The sequence below is a fragment of the Phascolarctos cinereus genome, unplaced genomic scaffold, assembly GCF_003287225.1.
Source record: "Phascolarctos cinereus isolate Bilbo 61053 unplaced genomic scaffold, phaCin_HiC Scaffold_726;HRSCAF=1367, whole genome shotgun sequence".
NCBI lineage: Eukaryota > Metazoa > Chordata > Mammalia > Diprotodontia > Phascolarctidae > Phascolarctos > Phascolarctos cinereus.
The window spans coordinates 269,935,574-269,953,648 of NW_027556098.1; the positions used below are offsets into that span (position 1 = coordinate 269,935,574).

The 18,075-nt window shown below is 38.4% G+C and overlaps 1 protein-coding gene across 4 annotated transcripts in view; it reads right to left on the reverse strand.

Moving 5' to 3' along the window:
* APLP2 (amyloid beta precursor like protein 2) overlaps window positions 1–16,194 on the reverse strand; it is a 91,210-nt gene extending 75,016 nt beyond the window's left edge. For 3 of the 4 annotated variants that reach the window (XM_078147102.1, XM_020963793.2, XM_020963791.2), the window contains exon 1: window positions 15,981–16,193. In XM_078147102.1, the coding sequence (XP_078003228.1) occupies window positions 15,981–16,082 (102 nt within the window). In that variant the 5' untranslated portion in view covers window positions 16,083–16,193. Of the gene's footprint in view, window positions 1–15,980 lie in introns of all 4 variants that reach the window. The other variant, XM_078147101.1, reaches the window with a different exon arrangement.
* Window positions 16,195–18,075: the final 1,881 nt, after the last annotated feature.

An 18,075-nucleotide genomic window follows, 5' to 3' on the forward strand; every position in this document is an offset into this window, starting at 1 on the left:
TTTGCAAGTAAACTGCTTTCTAATCATGATCCTCTCATCCCTCCAATCCTAGGTTTCTGTAGTTTAAAAAAAAATAACTTGACATTTATCCTTATTAAAACTGTTATTTTTTTAAAAAAACTGTTCTTATTAGATTTGGCACTGTTCTAGACTGTAAATCAATGTTTTAGTTCATTTTGGATATCTCCATGTTAGCTATCCTTAAATCTTAAAGCATGTTTTCTTTATGCCTTTATCCTAGCCCAGTCAGTGACAAAATTAATCAACAACACAGGACTATACACAGATAGATCCCTTGGGATATTCCACTTGATCTCCTTCCACTGTGACAACAAAGTATTAATGACAACTCTTGAGGTCTCTACATTCAACCAGTTCTAAACCCACCTGACTGTACTTGATCCACATTTCTCCACCTTGTCCTCAAGAATAGCTACATCATAATTTTTGCTAACAGCTGGACAAATCACAGTTGTAGCATCTTCTAATATACAAGTCTAGCACTTTAATATACTAATAGATCTCTGATTTCCTGTCTGTGTATTATCTCCATCAATGGTAATCCCAACCCGCCTAAAGTTTCTCATCCTCTGGGACTTCTGTTCACCATCCAATTTTTCAAAAAGGACATACAATTTAAAATAAAAACCAGATTAAGGAAGATTTTTCAAATAGTGAAGGAAAGGTACATTTTAAAAGAAACTATATTGCTCTTTTAAAAATCTGAATGAATTTAATCATAAGACTCATTAAATGAAGAGGCCTGAAAAACAGTGATACAAAAAAGTCACTTATAATCTATTATAGCTATTAAAAGTCCAAGAGTCCCTGGATTATCACTTTAGGGGGAAAAAATTCACTTAAGAAGTGTCTATCAGGCTCATTTGCAACCTGCTAATGTGTGCTTATTATGTTTCCAGTAGCTATAGCAACAGCCTATTACTGACATGCTAGTGATGTGAGTGAGCAATCCAAGAAGGAAAGATTCCCCACTAAGTGAGCCTATGGTTTTAAGATAACCTACACGAGATGGCAAAAACAAGCACTTGCTTCTAACATCAGTAATTAAAACAATAAGGTATTCATTCCAAACCTGTATTTACTTCTGAAGCACAGAACTTCCTTCTGAAGCAAGCTTTCATTATTTCATCATTTCTAGTATTCTTAAGGATTCAAAGGAAAGACTCAGAATATCAACACAAGTAAAGAAAGCTATCCAATTTCCCCATAGGTTCCCAAAATAGGTGATAAAAGTTCTCTGGGGAGATGCGCAACAATGGGGGAGGGAAGTCCTTGGGTGCAATTGGGGGAGTGCAGAATAAAAATAAGAGTTAACTTAACCCCAGGGGGGTGCTGAGTAATATTTTTTTCAGGGAATGATAGTCCAAATAAATTTTGGAACCTCTACCTAATCTTGTATTTGCTAAAATATTAATCTGCTATTTAGGAAGAATATAGGAACTCAACGCCAACACATTCCACTGCAAGACATCAATCTCAAGGAGGTAAATTTTTTTAAAAAGTCCCACATTCTCCAAAACACAGCAACACTTTTTGTGTTAGCAAAGAACTGGAAACATAGCAGAAGTCCATCCATCGGCAAACAGCTAAACAAACTGTAGTACATGAATGTAATGTAACAAACATTACTGTGCTCCAGAAATTTTAAGTATGAGAAATACAAAGAAGCATGCAAAGACTTACATGAACTGATACATGTGCAGTGAAATAAGCAGAACAAGGAAAACAACATATACAATTATTACGACAATGTAAATGTAAAAAAAAAATTATAATAAGTAAGCTCAGCCCCAAACTAGAGATAAAAGCTCACGTCCTCATCTTTGTAGAGGTAGGGACCAATACATATATCAAACTTTTCCAATATTAGTTTAGTTCTACAGAACTTTTTCTTTTTTTTTATTATAAAGGATGGCTCCCTGGAAGAGGATGGGTGGAAGGATAAAGTGGGAAATGTAGGTGATATAAAAAAAGTTTTCAATAAAAATTTATTTTTTTTAAATCTACTTATTTTCCTCCAAACACTAATTCCATGAAAAACAAACTGCAAGAAGCAAAATAAATCACAAACTTTATTGGTAGATGCTACTGTGATTTCTTTGATATCACGGTCAATTTCTAAAACTTCACATAGCAATTTCTAGAAAATTTAATGTTCACTTATTTTCCACATAAGTGCAGGAGAAAATGGTATGATAAAAGTGTCCACCCTCTGTAATCTTGCTTTTTCAATGCCTTTGGGGGAGAGGGGGATCACATATTTAGGTAGAGGAAAAAAAACTTAATGATTTCAAATGAAACGTGACACATGAAATGTCTTACCATACTTACCAAATCAACTAAATTTCTTTTAGGTGAAAGAAAACTAATCAATAAACACTTATTAACAGTAACACTGTATGATGATCTATTATGAATATCTTAGCTATTCTCAAGGCACTAGAATTAAGAGGGGTTGGGAAAAGCTTTCTGTAGAAGATGGAATTTTAGTTGGGATTCAAAGAAGCCAGAGAACCCAGGAGCCTGAGATGAGGAAGAAGAGCATTTCAGGCATGAGGAAAAGCCTTAGAAAAAATACTCAGTCAAGAGATGGATTGTCTCATTCTGGAAGTAGCAAGCATAGAAGAACTGGATAGAACCTGCGGAGGGTATAAGGTACAAGAAGACTGGAAAGGCTGTAAAAGGGCTCGGTTATGAAGGGCTTTGAATACCAAACAGATTTTGTATTTGATCTTGGAGATGACAGGGAGACACTGAAGGTTGTAGAGTAAGAGAAACATGACCTAGTCAGATCTTTAGATGTTAGAGGGAGTTCCCTCACCTGGTTGGTGCTTTAGGAAAATCACTTTGATGGCTGATGAAGTGGAGTGGGGAGAAACTGGCCTTGGAATCAAGAAGACCTGAGTTCAAATCCAGCCTCAGATTTGCTGTTTGACCCTGGGCAAGTTACTTAATCTCTCTATGCCTCAGTTTCCTCATCTCTAAACTGAAGGGGTTGGACTCAGTGGCCTATGGTAGACACTATGTAACAGAAGAGCTCAGTTTCACATACAATCCTGTCTTTTGTTTTCCTTTGTAAATTGGAATGTTTGCACTTGCTAATCATTAAATTAATGATAAAAAATAAAAATATGTAAAAAGGAAAAAAATAACTTAGCTATTCTCAGCATACAATGATCCAAAACAATTCTGTAGGACTTATGATGAAAGGTGCTGTCCATCTCCATAGAAAGAACTAGTAGACTCTAAATGCAAATTAAAGATACTTTTTACTTTATTTTTCTTGGGTTTTTGTCTGTGTTTTCTTTCACAGAATGACTTACATGGAAATGTATTTTGCATGACTACACATGTATAACTATGGCAAACTGCTTGCCTTCTCAACAAGGGGGGGCAGGGAGGGAGAGAAAATTTGGAACTCAAAATTTTAAAAAAAGTTAAAAAAAATTTTTTTTACATGTAATCGGGAAAAAATAAATATTAAGTAAGATTTTTAAAAAATACTTGCTAAGCACCTACTAGGTACCAGGCACTAAGGGCTGGGGATGCAAAAAAAAAAAATGAAAAAGACAGTTCCTGCCCTCAGGGCACTTACAGTGGAATGGGTACTAAACAAGGGAACAAATGTAAAAAGCTATATACAGGATAAATAAGAAATGATTAACAGAGGGAAGACACTGGAATTAAGAGGAATTAGGGAAAGATTCCTGTAGAAGTTGGCATTTTAGCTGGGACTATAAGAAAGCCAAGGTCAATAGAAAGAGTGAAGGAAGGAGAGCAGTTCACACATTGGGGACCAGTCAGAAAGCATGCCCAGAGAATAAAGACGAGTGACTTGGGTGGAACAACCAGTAGGTCAATGTCACAGTATGAAAGTATGTGTTGGGGAGCAAAGTGTTAAGAAGACTGAAAAGATAAGGAGTGGGCTAGGTTATGAAGGGCTTTTATGAATGGCAAATCAATCACTGGAGTTTGATTTGGAAGAGAGAGGTATGTGACATGGTCAGACTTACGCTTCAGGAAAATCATTTTACTGGCTGAATGAAGGACAGCCTGGAATAGGGAGAGACTTGAGACAAGCAGACAGACCAGCAGGCTGTTACAGTAATATACAGGTGTGAGGTGATGGGGGCCTTCACTAGAGTGGTGGCAGTGTCAGAGGATAGAAGGAGTGCATTGGGGAGAATGACTTAGTTATTTGATTCCAGAGGACAGAAGGGGGTGTATTGGGGAGAATGACTTAGTTATTTGATTCAACACAATTCCAAAGGATGATGAATAATGCTATTCACCTCCAGGGAGAGAGCTGATGGAATCTGAATGTAGACTGACGCATACTATTTTTCACTTTATTTTTTTACGTCTTTTTTTTTTGGTCTGTTTTCTTTCACAACATGACTAATATAGAAATGTTTTGCATGACTGCACATGTATAACCTAAATCAAATTGCTTACCATTGTGAGGAAGGAGGGAGAAAGAAGAGAACTTGGAACTCAAAATGTTAAAAATTGTTTTACATGCAATTGGGAAAAAAATAAAAGTCATGGTACCTGCTTTAAATTCTATTTAATACTTTGTAATTTTTCAAAGACTGCAAGCCATGAATGCTGCTTATGAAAAAAATTCAGCCTCTTCAGAACTAATAAACACAACAGAAGAATACACAGCTAAAACTACATGGATATGCTTAATGGGAATTAAAGGTGAACTTGCCCTTTCTGAGGAACCCTGAGCAAGAATCACACAGTATGAGAGGATGTAGGTAGGATAGAATCATCATAGATGAAGGTAGTACCCAGACTGAGGTCAAAGATCCACCAACATATTAAAGTATTAGACTAGCATATTAGGGAATGCTATAATTATAATTTGCCCAGGTGTTAGAAAAAAATAAACTGACATGGCTATTCTTGTGGACAAAATGGGAGAACTGAGATGGAGTTAAACCTCAGTTTTTCTGAGTTACCAGAAGTAACAGAAATTATAATTCACAACTTTTATAGCACTTTACAACTCATCCCTACATCACTTAAGTTGGTAATAAAGTATCATTGCTCATAATTTAGATATCACAGAATCTTTAACTTGGAAAGGACCTCATAGGTCATCTAGCCCCACCTGTATCTGATCAAAAATTCCCTATATATTGTCCATAAGCATTATCTTGAGCATCTTTAGAAAAAGGAAACTTAGTATCTTCCCAAGGCAGGCCAAAGGGGCAGCTAGGTGGTGGATAGAGCACTGGCCCTGAAATCAGAAGGACCTGAGTTCAAAATCGACCTCAGACTGAACATTTAACACTTACTAGCTGTGTGACCCTGAACAAGTCACTTAACCCCAATTCCCTAAAAAAACCCAAAAAAACAACGCAGGCCAAGTGGCTTCTAATTTGCTCCTTGTATTTCGCAGGTATATAGTTCTCCAATTTCTTGTATTGCTCCTGGTTCTGTCCTTTAGGGCCAAACAGAAAAATTCCGATTCTTCTACATGACAGCCTTTCACTGATACTTAGGAGGATTATCAAGTTTCTCACTCTACTACCCCTCCAAGTCTTCTCTACTCCAAGAAAATAATCCTACTTTCGTCAACTAATCTTCAAACGGTATGATCATTTAGGCCCTTAGCCATTCATCATCCTCTGTGTTTTCCAGCTTATCAATATGCTTATGAAAATATGGCGCCTAGAACTAAATGCAGTTACTGCAGAGGTGGTCTGAGTCAGCAGGGGAAAGACTATCTCCTTCCTTATTCTAGAGGGTATGACTCTCAATGAAAATAAGGAAACATGCCCTAAGCGATACAGAGCATAACAAAGATAGGACTCTAAACCTAGGTCTTCTCATTCCAATTCTAGTATTCTTCCCTTCCAACTACCTTCAAAATATACAGCCACCAAAGCTTGACATGAACACTATGGACAGAATAGTGATCATGGACAAATCACTTAACTTCTATATGCCTTTGTTTCCTCACTGGTATTAACAGGAATATTAATATCTATTGCTTTGGTGTTCATATGAAATGTGTATTTACAGATCTTATATGTGAACCATTATTATTTTGCCCCTTATGAAGTAGGTATTTAATAAATGCTTCCTGGATTGATAATAATAATAATAAATGCTTCCACGGTTTCCAATCCAAAAGAAATCTTGGATGAAAAATATTTATCATAATAGATATGTAACTTTTAAGTTCTCATCACTATCACTTTAGACTATGCAACATAATAATTAACAGCATTAACCAGATTTAAATTGAAAGGACTGTATAGCCTGGAAGGTTAAAGCATCTAAAAACATACCAAGAACACTGAAGTAGCTTCAATACAATGAAAAACCTTGTTTTCAATTAGACTTTATAAACAAGGCTAAATCTCGTGTTAAATTAACTTTTAAGATCTAAATTATTTGAATTACACTATTTGCCCGTTTACAGTTTGATTTGTATACCACAACTTGAAATTAGCAGAGTTTTTTATAAATTCAATCAAAATCTGTGAAGAAAAGGAAATAAGACTGGTTAGAATGAAATAATCTAAGGGCAAATTATCCTTGTCTACCATGCAAAAAACCTAAACTGTTTTCACCAGTTCAGGTATTTTGTAGTTAGGAGCACCAAAGAGACACAGACAAGCATTCAGTAAATGTTTGATATGATAATCATCAACTGTTTCAGACCTTGGTTCCCAAAAAGTCTGACAAAATGATTACAAGGGTTCTTAGGAGCACTAAAATTCTTCAATTCCATAAATGTAACTATGTTCCAAAAGTTCATTTGAAGCACAAATCTAAATAAGTACAAGTCTAGATTTTGGGTCTTGGAGTACATTTTGGGCCATAAATGCAGGATGAAAGAAAATAAAATGTTCTTTACCTCCTAGCATTGATATTATCACCTCAATTATATGTTAGGTGGAAAAGATGATGACTGAGTTAATCTGCACAGATTGGTGCAGTCCCTTCAGCTTCTAGAGGCAAGTACATTTCTAAAAGATGGTGTCCACCAACCCTAGAGGTGATAAACTAAAAAATCATGTCAGCATGGGCAAAAGCATTTAGGGGCTGAGAGACTATGCTCATAAAGATGCTCTAAAAAGTTGCACTTGCTTTCAACTTAGGCTTTTCTTTTATACTACTAGAACCCACAAGTAGAACTTCTGTACAAAGCTTTTCCACAACTCTTTGAATGGTAGGAAGCAGACATTTATTTAATTGTGCCATTAGTATGTGTATGATTTATAAACCCAGTATAGCTTCCTACCATCAACTCAAAAAACCTAATCATTTCTGAATGGTATTATTAGTTTTAGATTATTCTCATGATCTTAGAATTTTTAGCATAAAAGATTGTTATACTTTGTGAAAGATTTTCTCTTTCTCTTGAGATGACTGCATAATTTGAGATGTTTGGGGTTTAATATGATTAAATTGTGTTGTTTTCCTAGTGTTGAAACATCCTGGCATGCAGAGTATATACCCCAGTTGGTCATAAAGAATGCTTTCTTGTATCAGTTACTGTAATCTCATAAGATTTGGTTTAAAAATTTTGAGTTATCATTCATTGGTAATGTTAGCCTATAGTTTTCTTCCTCAATTTTATCTTTCCATTGTTCACGTAGGAGGACAATATTTATCTCACAGATTAAAAAATATCACAGAAAAAAACCCTAATCATTTCATTTTAATTGGGATCAAGTGTTCAATTCATCTTAATACAAAACACTGTATACAAAAAAGGAAAAAGCTCTTGTCCTCAAAGAGTTTATGTTATATTGGGAGCTATAAGGTACACTTGTAGGGTAACCAAATGTAAATCAGTGTTAAAATAGGGCTCACTGAGATGACTGAAGATATCTTGGTGAATGAATAACTGTGGATTTGAATCACAACCTTTACAATGAGTCTATAAAAGAGGACAAAGTAAAGCTGCCAACTTTCAACTGAGGAAAAAGATGGACAGAAATGTGAATACAGACCTGGATTTTTAGGCAACGCCTAAAACGCCTGTCTTTCTGCTCAACAGAGGACCCCTAGAGAGGCAGGAATAAAACTTCTCAGCCTGAGAAATGGCAGCTGCTGGGGCAGTGGAGGAGTGGCAAGAGTTCAGCTATGCAGAAGCCCAAGAGATGGCAGCCCTGATAAAATTTCTTATACAGAGGATCAAACATCGGCCCCAACACTGGAAAAACAACAAGAGCTACAGAGCCCTGAGCTTACAATCAAAACATGGACTTTGCCTTTCACTCCCAGCTATTGAGCAGATGCAGGTCCAACTGGAAGGGGACTGTCTATCAATCTGAAGTCCATTTCCCTTTTCTGGAGATTCCAATCCTTTAGGGTAGTAAGGGTAGAACTGTAAGGATGAAGGGACGTCTATAGATAAGTGCCTGGGATAAAAAGTGGGGCTCTGAAATGTGAGAGGTTGACTCTACGCCTCTCCTGAGAGGGGAGACCAAACACTTATGGTGGTACAATAATGCTAAAGGCCTTCAAGGTCTTTAGGCTAGCAAGCAAGACACACCAGGAGGGAAGGAGAGTGTTTGGATTGTTACAGGCTCTTGGGAGTCCTTTTGTGTTTTTAGGCATTATTTCTGTGGGGTGAAATAAAGTTGTACAGTACTGACAGGCATTGTTACTGAGTGTACTGAATGCCTTCAGAAGAATTGAGGCCCTTTTACCAGAATTTGTAGAGATCTATACAGAAGCTATGTTCTAAAAATCCCAAAGTAATGGCAAGTAATGAGTCTAACTCTGAAGGTCCCAAAGGAACCCCCCCACAGGGTTGAAAAAGAGTAATTTAACCTGATACTTATATTTATAAGTCAAGAGCTTGAGGTTCTTTCTGGGTGTAATACAAATAACTAAACACTAGGTAATTTGAGGGGAAAGAATGGAGAGAGAGGATTCTAAGAAAGGAGAAAATAATACCTAAGTCTTTGAGTGGAAAAGGGTGGAAGAGTTAAGTAGTATCAAGCTGGAAATATAGGTTGGAGTTACATGATATAACGTATTTAAGGGGGAGACCGAGAGGGTATTTCATCCATTAAACTAATAGAGAAATCACTGAAGGCCAACCATAGTCATATCCCTGCCAATATACAGCCTTCACTTTTTAACTGCTGTTCATTAAATCTTCAAGAGCTAGTCAAAACCTCTGTGTATTTAAATATTTTACTCTACTGAGTTTTTAAAGTCTTTCATAACCTGGCCCCTTTCCTACCTTTCCAGCTTTCTTTTACTCTTTACTCCCCTCAGAATAACTCCACAATTGATTTCATATTTTCATTTGCATGTATTTGTTTGCATGTTGTCTCCCCCACTGGACTGTAAGCTTCTTAAGGGCAGAGGGCAGAGGTGGTTTTGCCTTTCTTTGTATTCCCAATGACTAACCAGCACAATGTCTGGTACACAGTAGGTGCTTAATAAATGTCCACCCACATCATCCACACACAACTACCTCCCAATTAATTACCCAGGCATATAACTTCACTTTCTGAGTACCTCTTCTTATCTTTAGTCCTAATTACCCATTTTTCAGGGACACAGTGAACGTTGCCCAGCCAGGCTAGTTAGTTAATAGTGTGCGTGATCTCAACACACCTTTGAAGTGTTTTAACCACCATTTCAGCTAATGATGGGGGCAGGTTGGTGGGGCAGTGGATGGAGTCCCAGCCTGAAGTCAGGAAGACTGACTAATCTCCCCGGGTTCAAACTTGAATTCAGACACTTCCGTCAAGTCACTTATCCTTGGTTTGCCTCAGATTCCCCATCTGAAAAATGAGCTAGAGATGGAAATGGCAAACCACCCCATTTTCTTCTCCAAGAAAACTACAAATGGGGTGACAGAGAGTCAGGATATGACTGAAACAACCGAACAAACAGCTAATGATTCACCAGTCTCTTAAACCATCCATGTTCCCTGGGGAAGAACCATGTATCTCACCAGTATCTAACAGCTGAAAAGTTACTACCTTCTTTCCACCCCAATGCTAATGTGACCTCTGAATTCAAATTCATATAGGCTGAAGCAATCATATTAAGGTATAAACTTGTTTCTCACCTTAGGAAAACAATGTTCATTGCTAGCATCTCTGTAGAAAAAAAAATTTAAGGCAGAAATATTTATCAACTTTAATCAAATACAAATACAAGGTAAGGTTAGCAGTCTAGGTGATATCAGGGTGCCACCATCCATAAACCTATATATAGTAGTTAAATATCCTGTAATAACACTCAAGAAGCACTGGCTCAATGTCAGAAGATAAAGGCAAACTCATCTTTGTAATGACAAAAAAGAATCTAGGATTTCCGAAAAAAAATTTTTTTAAATAGTTTAAAAGTGTCATACAATTGAGTAAACATAACTGGGGTATAAAGATTTTATTTGAAGTCAGATTTTGATTTTGATCCTGACTGAACCTGGCCAATTCACTTAACCTCTTCTATTCGATTGTTCTAAGTCCTAGGATCCTAAAGTTTAAAAGGTTAATCATTATTAAACTAAAAAAGTGTTCAAATGCTAATGGATGGAAGAAAACAAGCCAGAGGTCATTTAGCGCAGAAATCTCCAAATTGCTGGCTTCTATTTATAGCACTCTATTTACACTAACTACTAGTATCTTTTTCACAAACACTAGTTACTTCTAACATACTTTTTTTTAACTGAAAAAGGAGCAAATAATATACCTAAGAAGGGGCCACAAACTATGGTTTGAGATGACCTGCTTCATTATCTGCCTGCTTTATGCCTTTTTACTTTATTTTTCTTGTTTTGTGTGTTTTCTTTTACAACATGACTAATACGGAAATGTTTTGCATGACTTCACATGTATAATATATACATATATATAATGGATTGCCTTCTCAAGGGATAGGGGAGGGGAGGGGAGAGAATTTGGAACTCAAAATTCTTAAAAATGAATGTTACAAAATTTTTACATGTAATTTGGGAAAAGTTTAATGAAATAAATAAAAAGTATTTTTTAAAAAGATTGCTTGCTTTACTCTCTCTCTTCCTCCAAAAAAGTCTAAATCATCCAAAAATAGGGTTGGAGAAAAACCCATATATTATTTTAAGACAGTGATTTTAATAGCATCACAATATGCATAAAAAGAATTTCAGAACGTGGTATCCTAAAACTTACTCACACCTCTTCATTAAAGAGTTGTTTCCCTCAAAAGCTTTAGAATGAGGTCTGTTACACTTTTTTTTAAAGATGGTAGTTTTTATAGTTGAATACCTTTTACATTGGTTACTGCCCTCATATACATAAAACTATAAAACTGAGCTAGGTGTTTTCTAATTTTTAATTCTATTAATTATTGAGTTTTTGGACTGACAATATTTTGACCTGGTAAATTATAAGTTTTAAAATTCAGAGTTCAATATTACATAGCATAGTAGTAACAGATCACATTTCTAGCATTTGAAGCTTCTATTCATCCTAAATAAAGAACCATCCATATTTTGGAGGACGTAGACTAATGTAAAACTACATAGATAAATGAAGTTCATATTCTGAAAGGTCCTATGATAAACTGAACAACAGTTAAATATGGGCCTACAGTTCAAATAGCATCATCACCTGACTAGTTCATTCCCTACTAGACTGAAAGCCTTTTCAGGGCCAGTATCTCCCAACACAGCATAATAGAAGCAACTTGGTTTAACTGAATCGATGAGATCATCTGGTAAAAAAAAAAAAATCCCCTTAGGAGTAAATGTTTGTAGTACTTGCTACAAATTAGTAGGGTTCAAAAGATGCGTAAAAGTAATTTGTTTGAATATATCTAAATGTACACTTTGAATCTATGCAATATGTCAAGAAATACTGTATTAGACACATTTAAGCCTCAAGGTAATCTATTTCATTTCACTATAAATCTACCTCTACACAAATTGAGTTGCATTCAAAGAAGGTTGTTTCTGTATATATTGCAACTGAGTTGCATTTAGTGATTTATGGTTGCTTTTGTATAGAAGGGTCAGGATACCAAGTTCGTTTTATTTCTAGAGTTCTTACAAACAAAACATAAAGCCAGAAATTTAAGGAGTCAGTATGATATGTAAAGAGCACTGAATGGATCCTGGCCTGGCTTAGTCGCTAAATTCTATAACCTTTTTGAGCTCGAGTTTCTTAATCTATAAAGGATAATGAAGTTAATAAACATATGTCTATCACCTACATCCCTACAATGGCTTGGTGGTACCTAATAAAACAGAGGGGTGTAAGGAGCCATTGTCTTTCATACAATAACCTCTTACCCTATCCCTATCAGAAGAAACTAAGTTTGATCTTTGAAAATATTAGGATTCAGACAAGTTAAAATTCAATGCTCCTTTGCACTTCATTTTAGCAGACAATATATTTTAAGCAAAATGTTAGTCATAAATTTTAAAAGAAATTTAAATCAAATGTGAATGTGTATAAAGTTAATTTCATTATTTCAAAATGCTACAAACATAGCTGAAATATAAATTTAAAAACTCATAATTTACCAAGTCAAAACAGTCCAAAAGTTCATTAGACAATAGTTAAAAATGAGAAAACACCTAGCTCAACTTCATCATTTTAGATATCTATTGGGCATCGGAGGTGGGAGGGGAAGGAGGGGAAGAATGCAAAAGGTATACAACCATGAAAACTAAACAAAAAAAAAGGAAACCTAACATTACTGTAAAGTTTTTGAGGGAAATAACTCTTCAATGAAAAGCATTTGTAAATTTAGGATACCACAGTCTGAAATTCTTTTTATGCAGCACCGTGATGTTATTAGCAACACAACCCCCTAAGTAGCATGTACACCTCTCTTTATAATTAAAAACGACACTCTTATACTGTTCTTTTAGGCATTCCAAAACAAGGCTGACCTCCCCTCTCCACAGGACTGTTTTCATATTTTGACTTTTAACGTCCTAGAACTTATTTATCAAAACTATCCCGCTTTCAAATGTGAGAAAGCAAACCAGCTCTTGCTTTCTTATTCCAGAGCGAGCCCTGTGTGAGGTCAAACAGCTTCAACCTAGTATCCAGACTTGCCAAATGGGAAGATGAAAACTACCTTGTGTCGGATGTAGAAGAGGAAGTGACTTACGGGCAGAAGAAGTTTTTCAACAGGTGTAAGAGATTAATTCAGGCATCACCAAGCAACGCTAAAAGTTTTCCAACCAAAAATTCTGTGCCAAGCAACCTGATCGGGGCTTTGGCCAGAATCCCTTCAGAGAGTCTTAACAAGGACTCTTGCTATGCTCAGAACTTCCAAAGACTTTCTCAATTAAGCTTCCTTTCACCTTAAGTTCCGAGGTACAGAAATTCTCTTATATGCCAGACAGATAGAAAAAAATTTCTTTAAATGAGGATTTAATTAATGCCATTATCCTTACAAGGAAAAATGTAACTTCTTTTAAAACAAAACTTGAAAGACAATTTTCTAAGTAGCATTTAAATGATGGTTTCAAGTATTAATAGTTTTCTCTCTCCATGGAACTGCCAGGGAAAAGGGTTTTGTTTTAATAATTGCTCCTTTCATATCATTAAGCTACTGATGAATTTAATAAGAGGAAAACATTCTCATTACCTGTTCTGTTTACTCTTTAAAGGCACTAAAATTTCTTTTAAAATTCATGGTAGTTCAACATTTTGCTTAAAAATGTTTAATGTCTAAAATTCAGAAAAGAAGCATTGAATTTTAATTCCTTTGAGGTCAATTGTTTTCAAAAATCAAATTGAAAGCTTCCTGGGAGGAGGGGGCAGAGAAAAAGTTAAATTTTTAAAGACAATAGCTATTCACACTCTCTTTACTTAATTTCTTATCTACCAACAAGCCAATTCTTGCTGAAAACCAAATCCCAATTTAGGCAGGATTCCTTTACCCCTTCCTCCCAGTCCCATCCCCCACTCAAGCTATTTCCCTAATCAAATTTCTTTTCCAGCTAAACCATACAGGAAAATCACAAAAGAATTATCTTTTTCTTTCTTGAAAACAGGATGCCCTAAAACGTTTACCAATACAATTATTTCCGAGTATGGATATTTACCGAAGATATAAAAGGTTTTAACATGAAATACAAATGAATTAGTTGTAACTATTTAATAAGTAAATGTTCTCTTTTGGAAAAAGATGTATTTTAATTGAGATTTTTTTCACAGGAAAATGTAAGCTAATGCTAAGCTTATTGAAAATGAGCCTCATATTTACCCAGGAATACAAAGGTCAATTCAAAATTTTTAAAGTAGTGAAAAGAAGTGTGAAGTCAACAACTACAAAAGAAAACACATTCCAGTGTAGCAGTTCAAACACTATTTCAAGAACCCGATTATTTATAAAGTCCCACATCTCACTTGGCAACCTAAGGTTTACATAAACTAGCAAACTCATGACCACATTGCAGATTCTTTAAAGAACCAAAAGCTCTGCATGTTCCAGTGGCTTGAACTGTATCTGAATAAACCATGAAATTAAAAGTTACGGGGCAAAACCTTCAAGCATAGAGATTTTACAGCTCACCTCAGATTCAGGATGACTTTTGGTACATAAATAAGCACTAGAGGAAAATGAACTGAGACTTTAAGACTTACAGTATGGGTCCCTCATTTTTCTAAAGTGGACAAACCTCGGTGGATTGGCAGTCCTCCCCGGCGTAGGTGTTTAAACACCTAACACACCTATGCGAGGGAAGACCACAGACGTTTATTCCGTTTACCTAAAGTGTTTTCTTATCAGATTTAGATAAACAGGTCAATATCAAATTTCTCCGGAAGGTCTGCCACCAGAAACGGTGACTTTTCATTAAAAGAGGAAAAAAAAGGAAGGGAAGACTTCCCTACTTAAGCAGAAATCCACGAGAAGCAGGAAAGCAGAAGGAAATTGACACGCACAACCACAGTGCAGCCCCAGCTTTCCTACAACCCAGTCCAAGCCTCTTTCACGCCCAGGCATCAAGGTTACTTTAAAAAAAAAAAAAGACAATAAACCAGGAAATCCGGATCAGAAACCCACCTAGCCAAGCTGGAAGCTCCATCCACTGCCTCGTTTTCCAGTGGGGAATCCCCTTGCCTCACCCTGGCCATACACAGAAGACTGTAGGAATTTTTAGGAGCCTGGGAAGAAGGCGCTTGCCCTCCCTTCCAGCGTTATTCTTGCCCAAGATTTTATTTGTTACAGGATGGAGGACGAGGGGTCGGAGGAACCAAACCAGCAAGGGCACCTCACTTAGGGTCTCCCACTTTACCTCCCCCACTCCAGGGATGGAACAGTCACACAAAGGTCTGGGAGCTGCAGTCCCAGATGAACAGCAATCGCCTTAGCCAAGACGGCTAAGCCGCAAAAATACTCGCCAGGGAGAGGCACGCATATTCCTGCGGGAGGGAGCGAAGAGAGAGGGAGCGCCACGGGGGATCCCCGGAGGATTGAGCAAAGCGGCTGGGGGACGGAGGGAGGGAGCAAAAAGGGTGGGTGCAGGGGAGGAGGGAGAGAGAGCGTGCGCGCCCTCTCCCCACCCTCTTCACCTGCGACAAGAGGGGGGCCCTTCCCCATGCGCCCGCCCCCTCCCTCGCCTTTCTGCACACCCCCACCGGTGCCTTTCATTTGGCCTCTGCAGCGGAGGGGCCGGCCGACCTCCAGCACCGAGCACTGCGCCAACAAGGAGGAGGAGGAGGGAGGCGGGCGGGGGGAGGACTAGCCCCACTCTGCAGCACCCGACCCTCTCCATCACGGGGACTCCATCCATCACGGGGTGGGGGGAGATCGGCGTGGGCTCGTCCCCGCCCCCATGCACACGCAGGCCTCCCTCAGGAGTGGAAGGGAGGGCAGCCCCCACGGGGGGCAAGCGCATCCCACCCCCCCATCCCCCAGCAAACACACACTCTCCACACCCTCGGACGGAAGAAGGGGGCAGGGGAGAAGGAAAGGAGGGTCGGTGCTCGGGCCCGTGAAGGCAGGGAAAGAGCACCCACCTCGATGTAGCCAGCCAGCGCGGCCGAGGGCGCCATGAGCCCGAGCAGCGCCAAAGCCAGGAGTCTGCCCATAGCGGCGGCCGTCCTCACTGCCGCCGCCATCCCCTCGCCGAGATTCTCTCGCTCCCTGGCTCAACCAACCACAACACAAGGACAACCAGCAAAGGAACTTATACCTCAGCGACTCACAAGCGACTGAAGCCAGTCCGCCGCCGCCCGGGGGTTTTACACCAACCGGAACTGACTTCATAAAACCACGCCCACCCCCTTTCCAGGCGCCCAATGCTTGGGACCGAGAGTTAGCCCAAAGACCGCCCCCCTCCTGCCTTAAAAAGCCAATCAGAGAGCCAGAAGACCAGGAGGCCCGAACCTGCTCCTCCTCAACTACAAGTTGTTCCCGCCCCCTCCCTTTACATAGGGGTGGTCCTGCCAACTTCCCAACCCATGCTATGCAGACGTGGGGCAGGTGCTGGGGGCGGGGGCGTCATTTCCAAGCTGTGGCTTAAGGTATAGACTCGCTAACCGCGTTTAAGCCGCAACAAGCTGTAGGACCGGCGACTCCCTCCCGCTGTAATCAACCCTATCCTCGCACGTATTACCCTCTTGCGCTTTATGTTAACTGCACGCCGAAGGTTCTTGCCCACCCACTGTCACAGCGCTGCAACCGTCACGTTCTTTCTATGACTAGGGTCAATACAATTCTGGAGGAATTTTTCTTGAATGCCTACATCACTTCTAGGACCCCCCCTCCCTAAAAGCACACCCACCTCCCCTATTCTGATCAAAGATCATTGCAGCAGTCCTGGCTTCTCGAAGAACGAATATCCATCTCCCAGTAGGGACTATGCTATGGCATTTTTTCAGGCTGGTGACAGAACTCAGAGACTCCTCAAGCCTCAATCCTACCCTTCCAGCTCTGGACATCACTTGCAATGGCAACAAGCATAATTCTCCCCGTGGCCAGGACAAAACCCATTATGTTTCAAGGGTCGGTCACTTGTCTGATTTACTATAAATTAAGAATAGTATGCAAGACTGTTGTTCAGGTTACCGTCCCCTTACATTTCCATTCCAGTTGTACAAGAAAAGTTTTTTTGCATCATTTTACAATTGGCATGGAATCACAAACGCTATTTTCAAGATGGTTGTTTAGCCAACAATATTGGTTTGGGTACAAGCTGTTTGGGTACAAAACAGTAATATAATAATAGTTCGTTAATTTATTAAGCACCTACTATGTGCCAGGCACTGTGCTAAACCCAGGACCTCACAGAGCTTTCCTAAAGATACAATGAGAAAGCATGTAACTGTATCCCTAGCACCTAGCACAGTACCTGGAAAATAGCACCTGTGTGCTCTACATGTAGAGCTTTGCATGTCTTCAAAACATTATGCATGTTTGAAAGCACTTTGAAAAGCACAGGACAAGCAATAACACTACTAGGTCTATATCCCAAAGAGATCATGAAAAAGGGAAAAGGACCCCCATGTACAAAAATATTTATAGCAGCTCTTCTTGTGGTGGCAAAGAATTGGAAATTGAGAACATGCCCATCAATTGGGGAATGGATGACAAGTTGTGATGTATGAATGTAATGGAATGCTATTGTTCCATGACACATGGTGAGCAGACTTCAGAAAAACCTGGAAAGACTTGCATGAACTGATGCTGAATGAAATGAGCAGAGCTAGGAGAACACTATACACAACAACAGCAACATTATTGGATGACCTACTTTGTTAGATTTAACTCTTCTGAGCAATGCAATGATCTAAGACAATTCAAAAGACTTATAATAGAAAATGCAATCCACATCAGAGAAAGAACTGTGGAGTCTGAATGGAGATCAAAGCATACTATTTTCTCTTTAGCTGTTTTTTGTTTTTTCTTTCTTATGGTTTTTCTCTTTTGTTCTGATTCTTCTTTCACAGCATGACTAATGTGGAAATATGTTTAATATGATCATACATGTATAGCCTATATAAAATTTCATGCTGTCTTGGCAAGGGAAGAGTGGAGAGGGGAGGAATTTAGAACTCAAAATCTTATAAAAGCAAATGTTGACAACTAAAAACAAACAAACAAATAAATAGA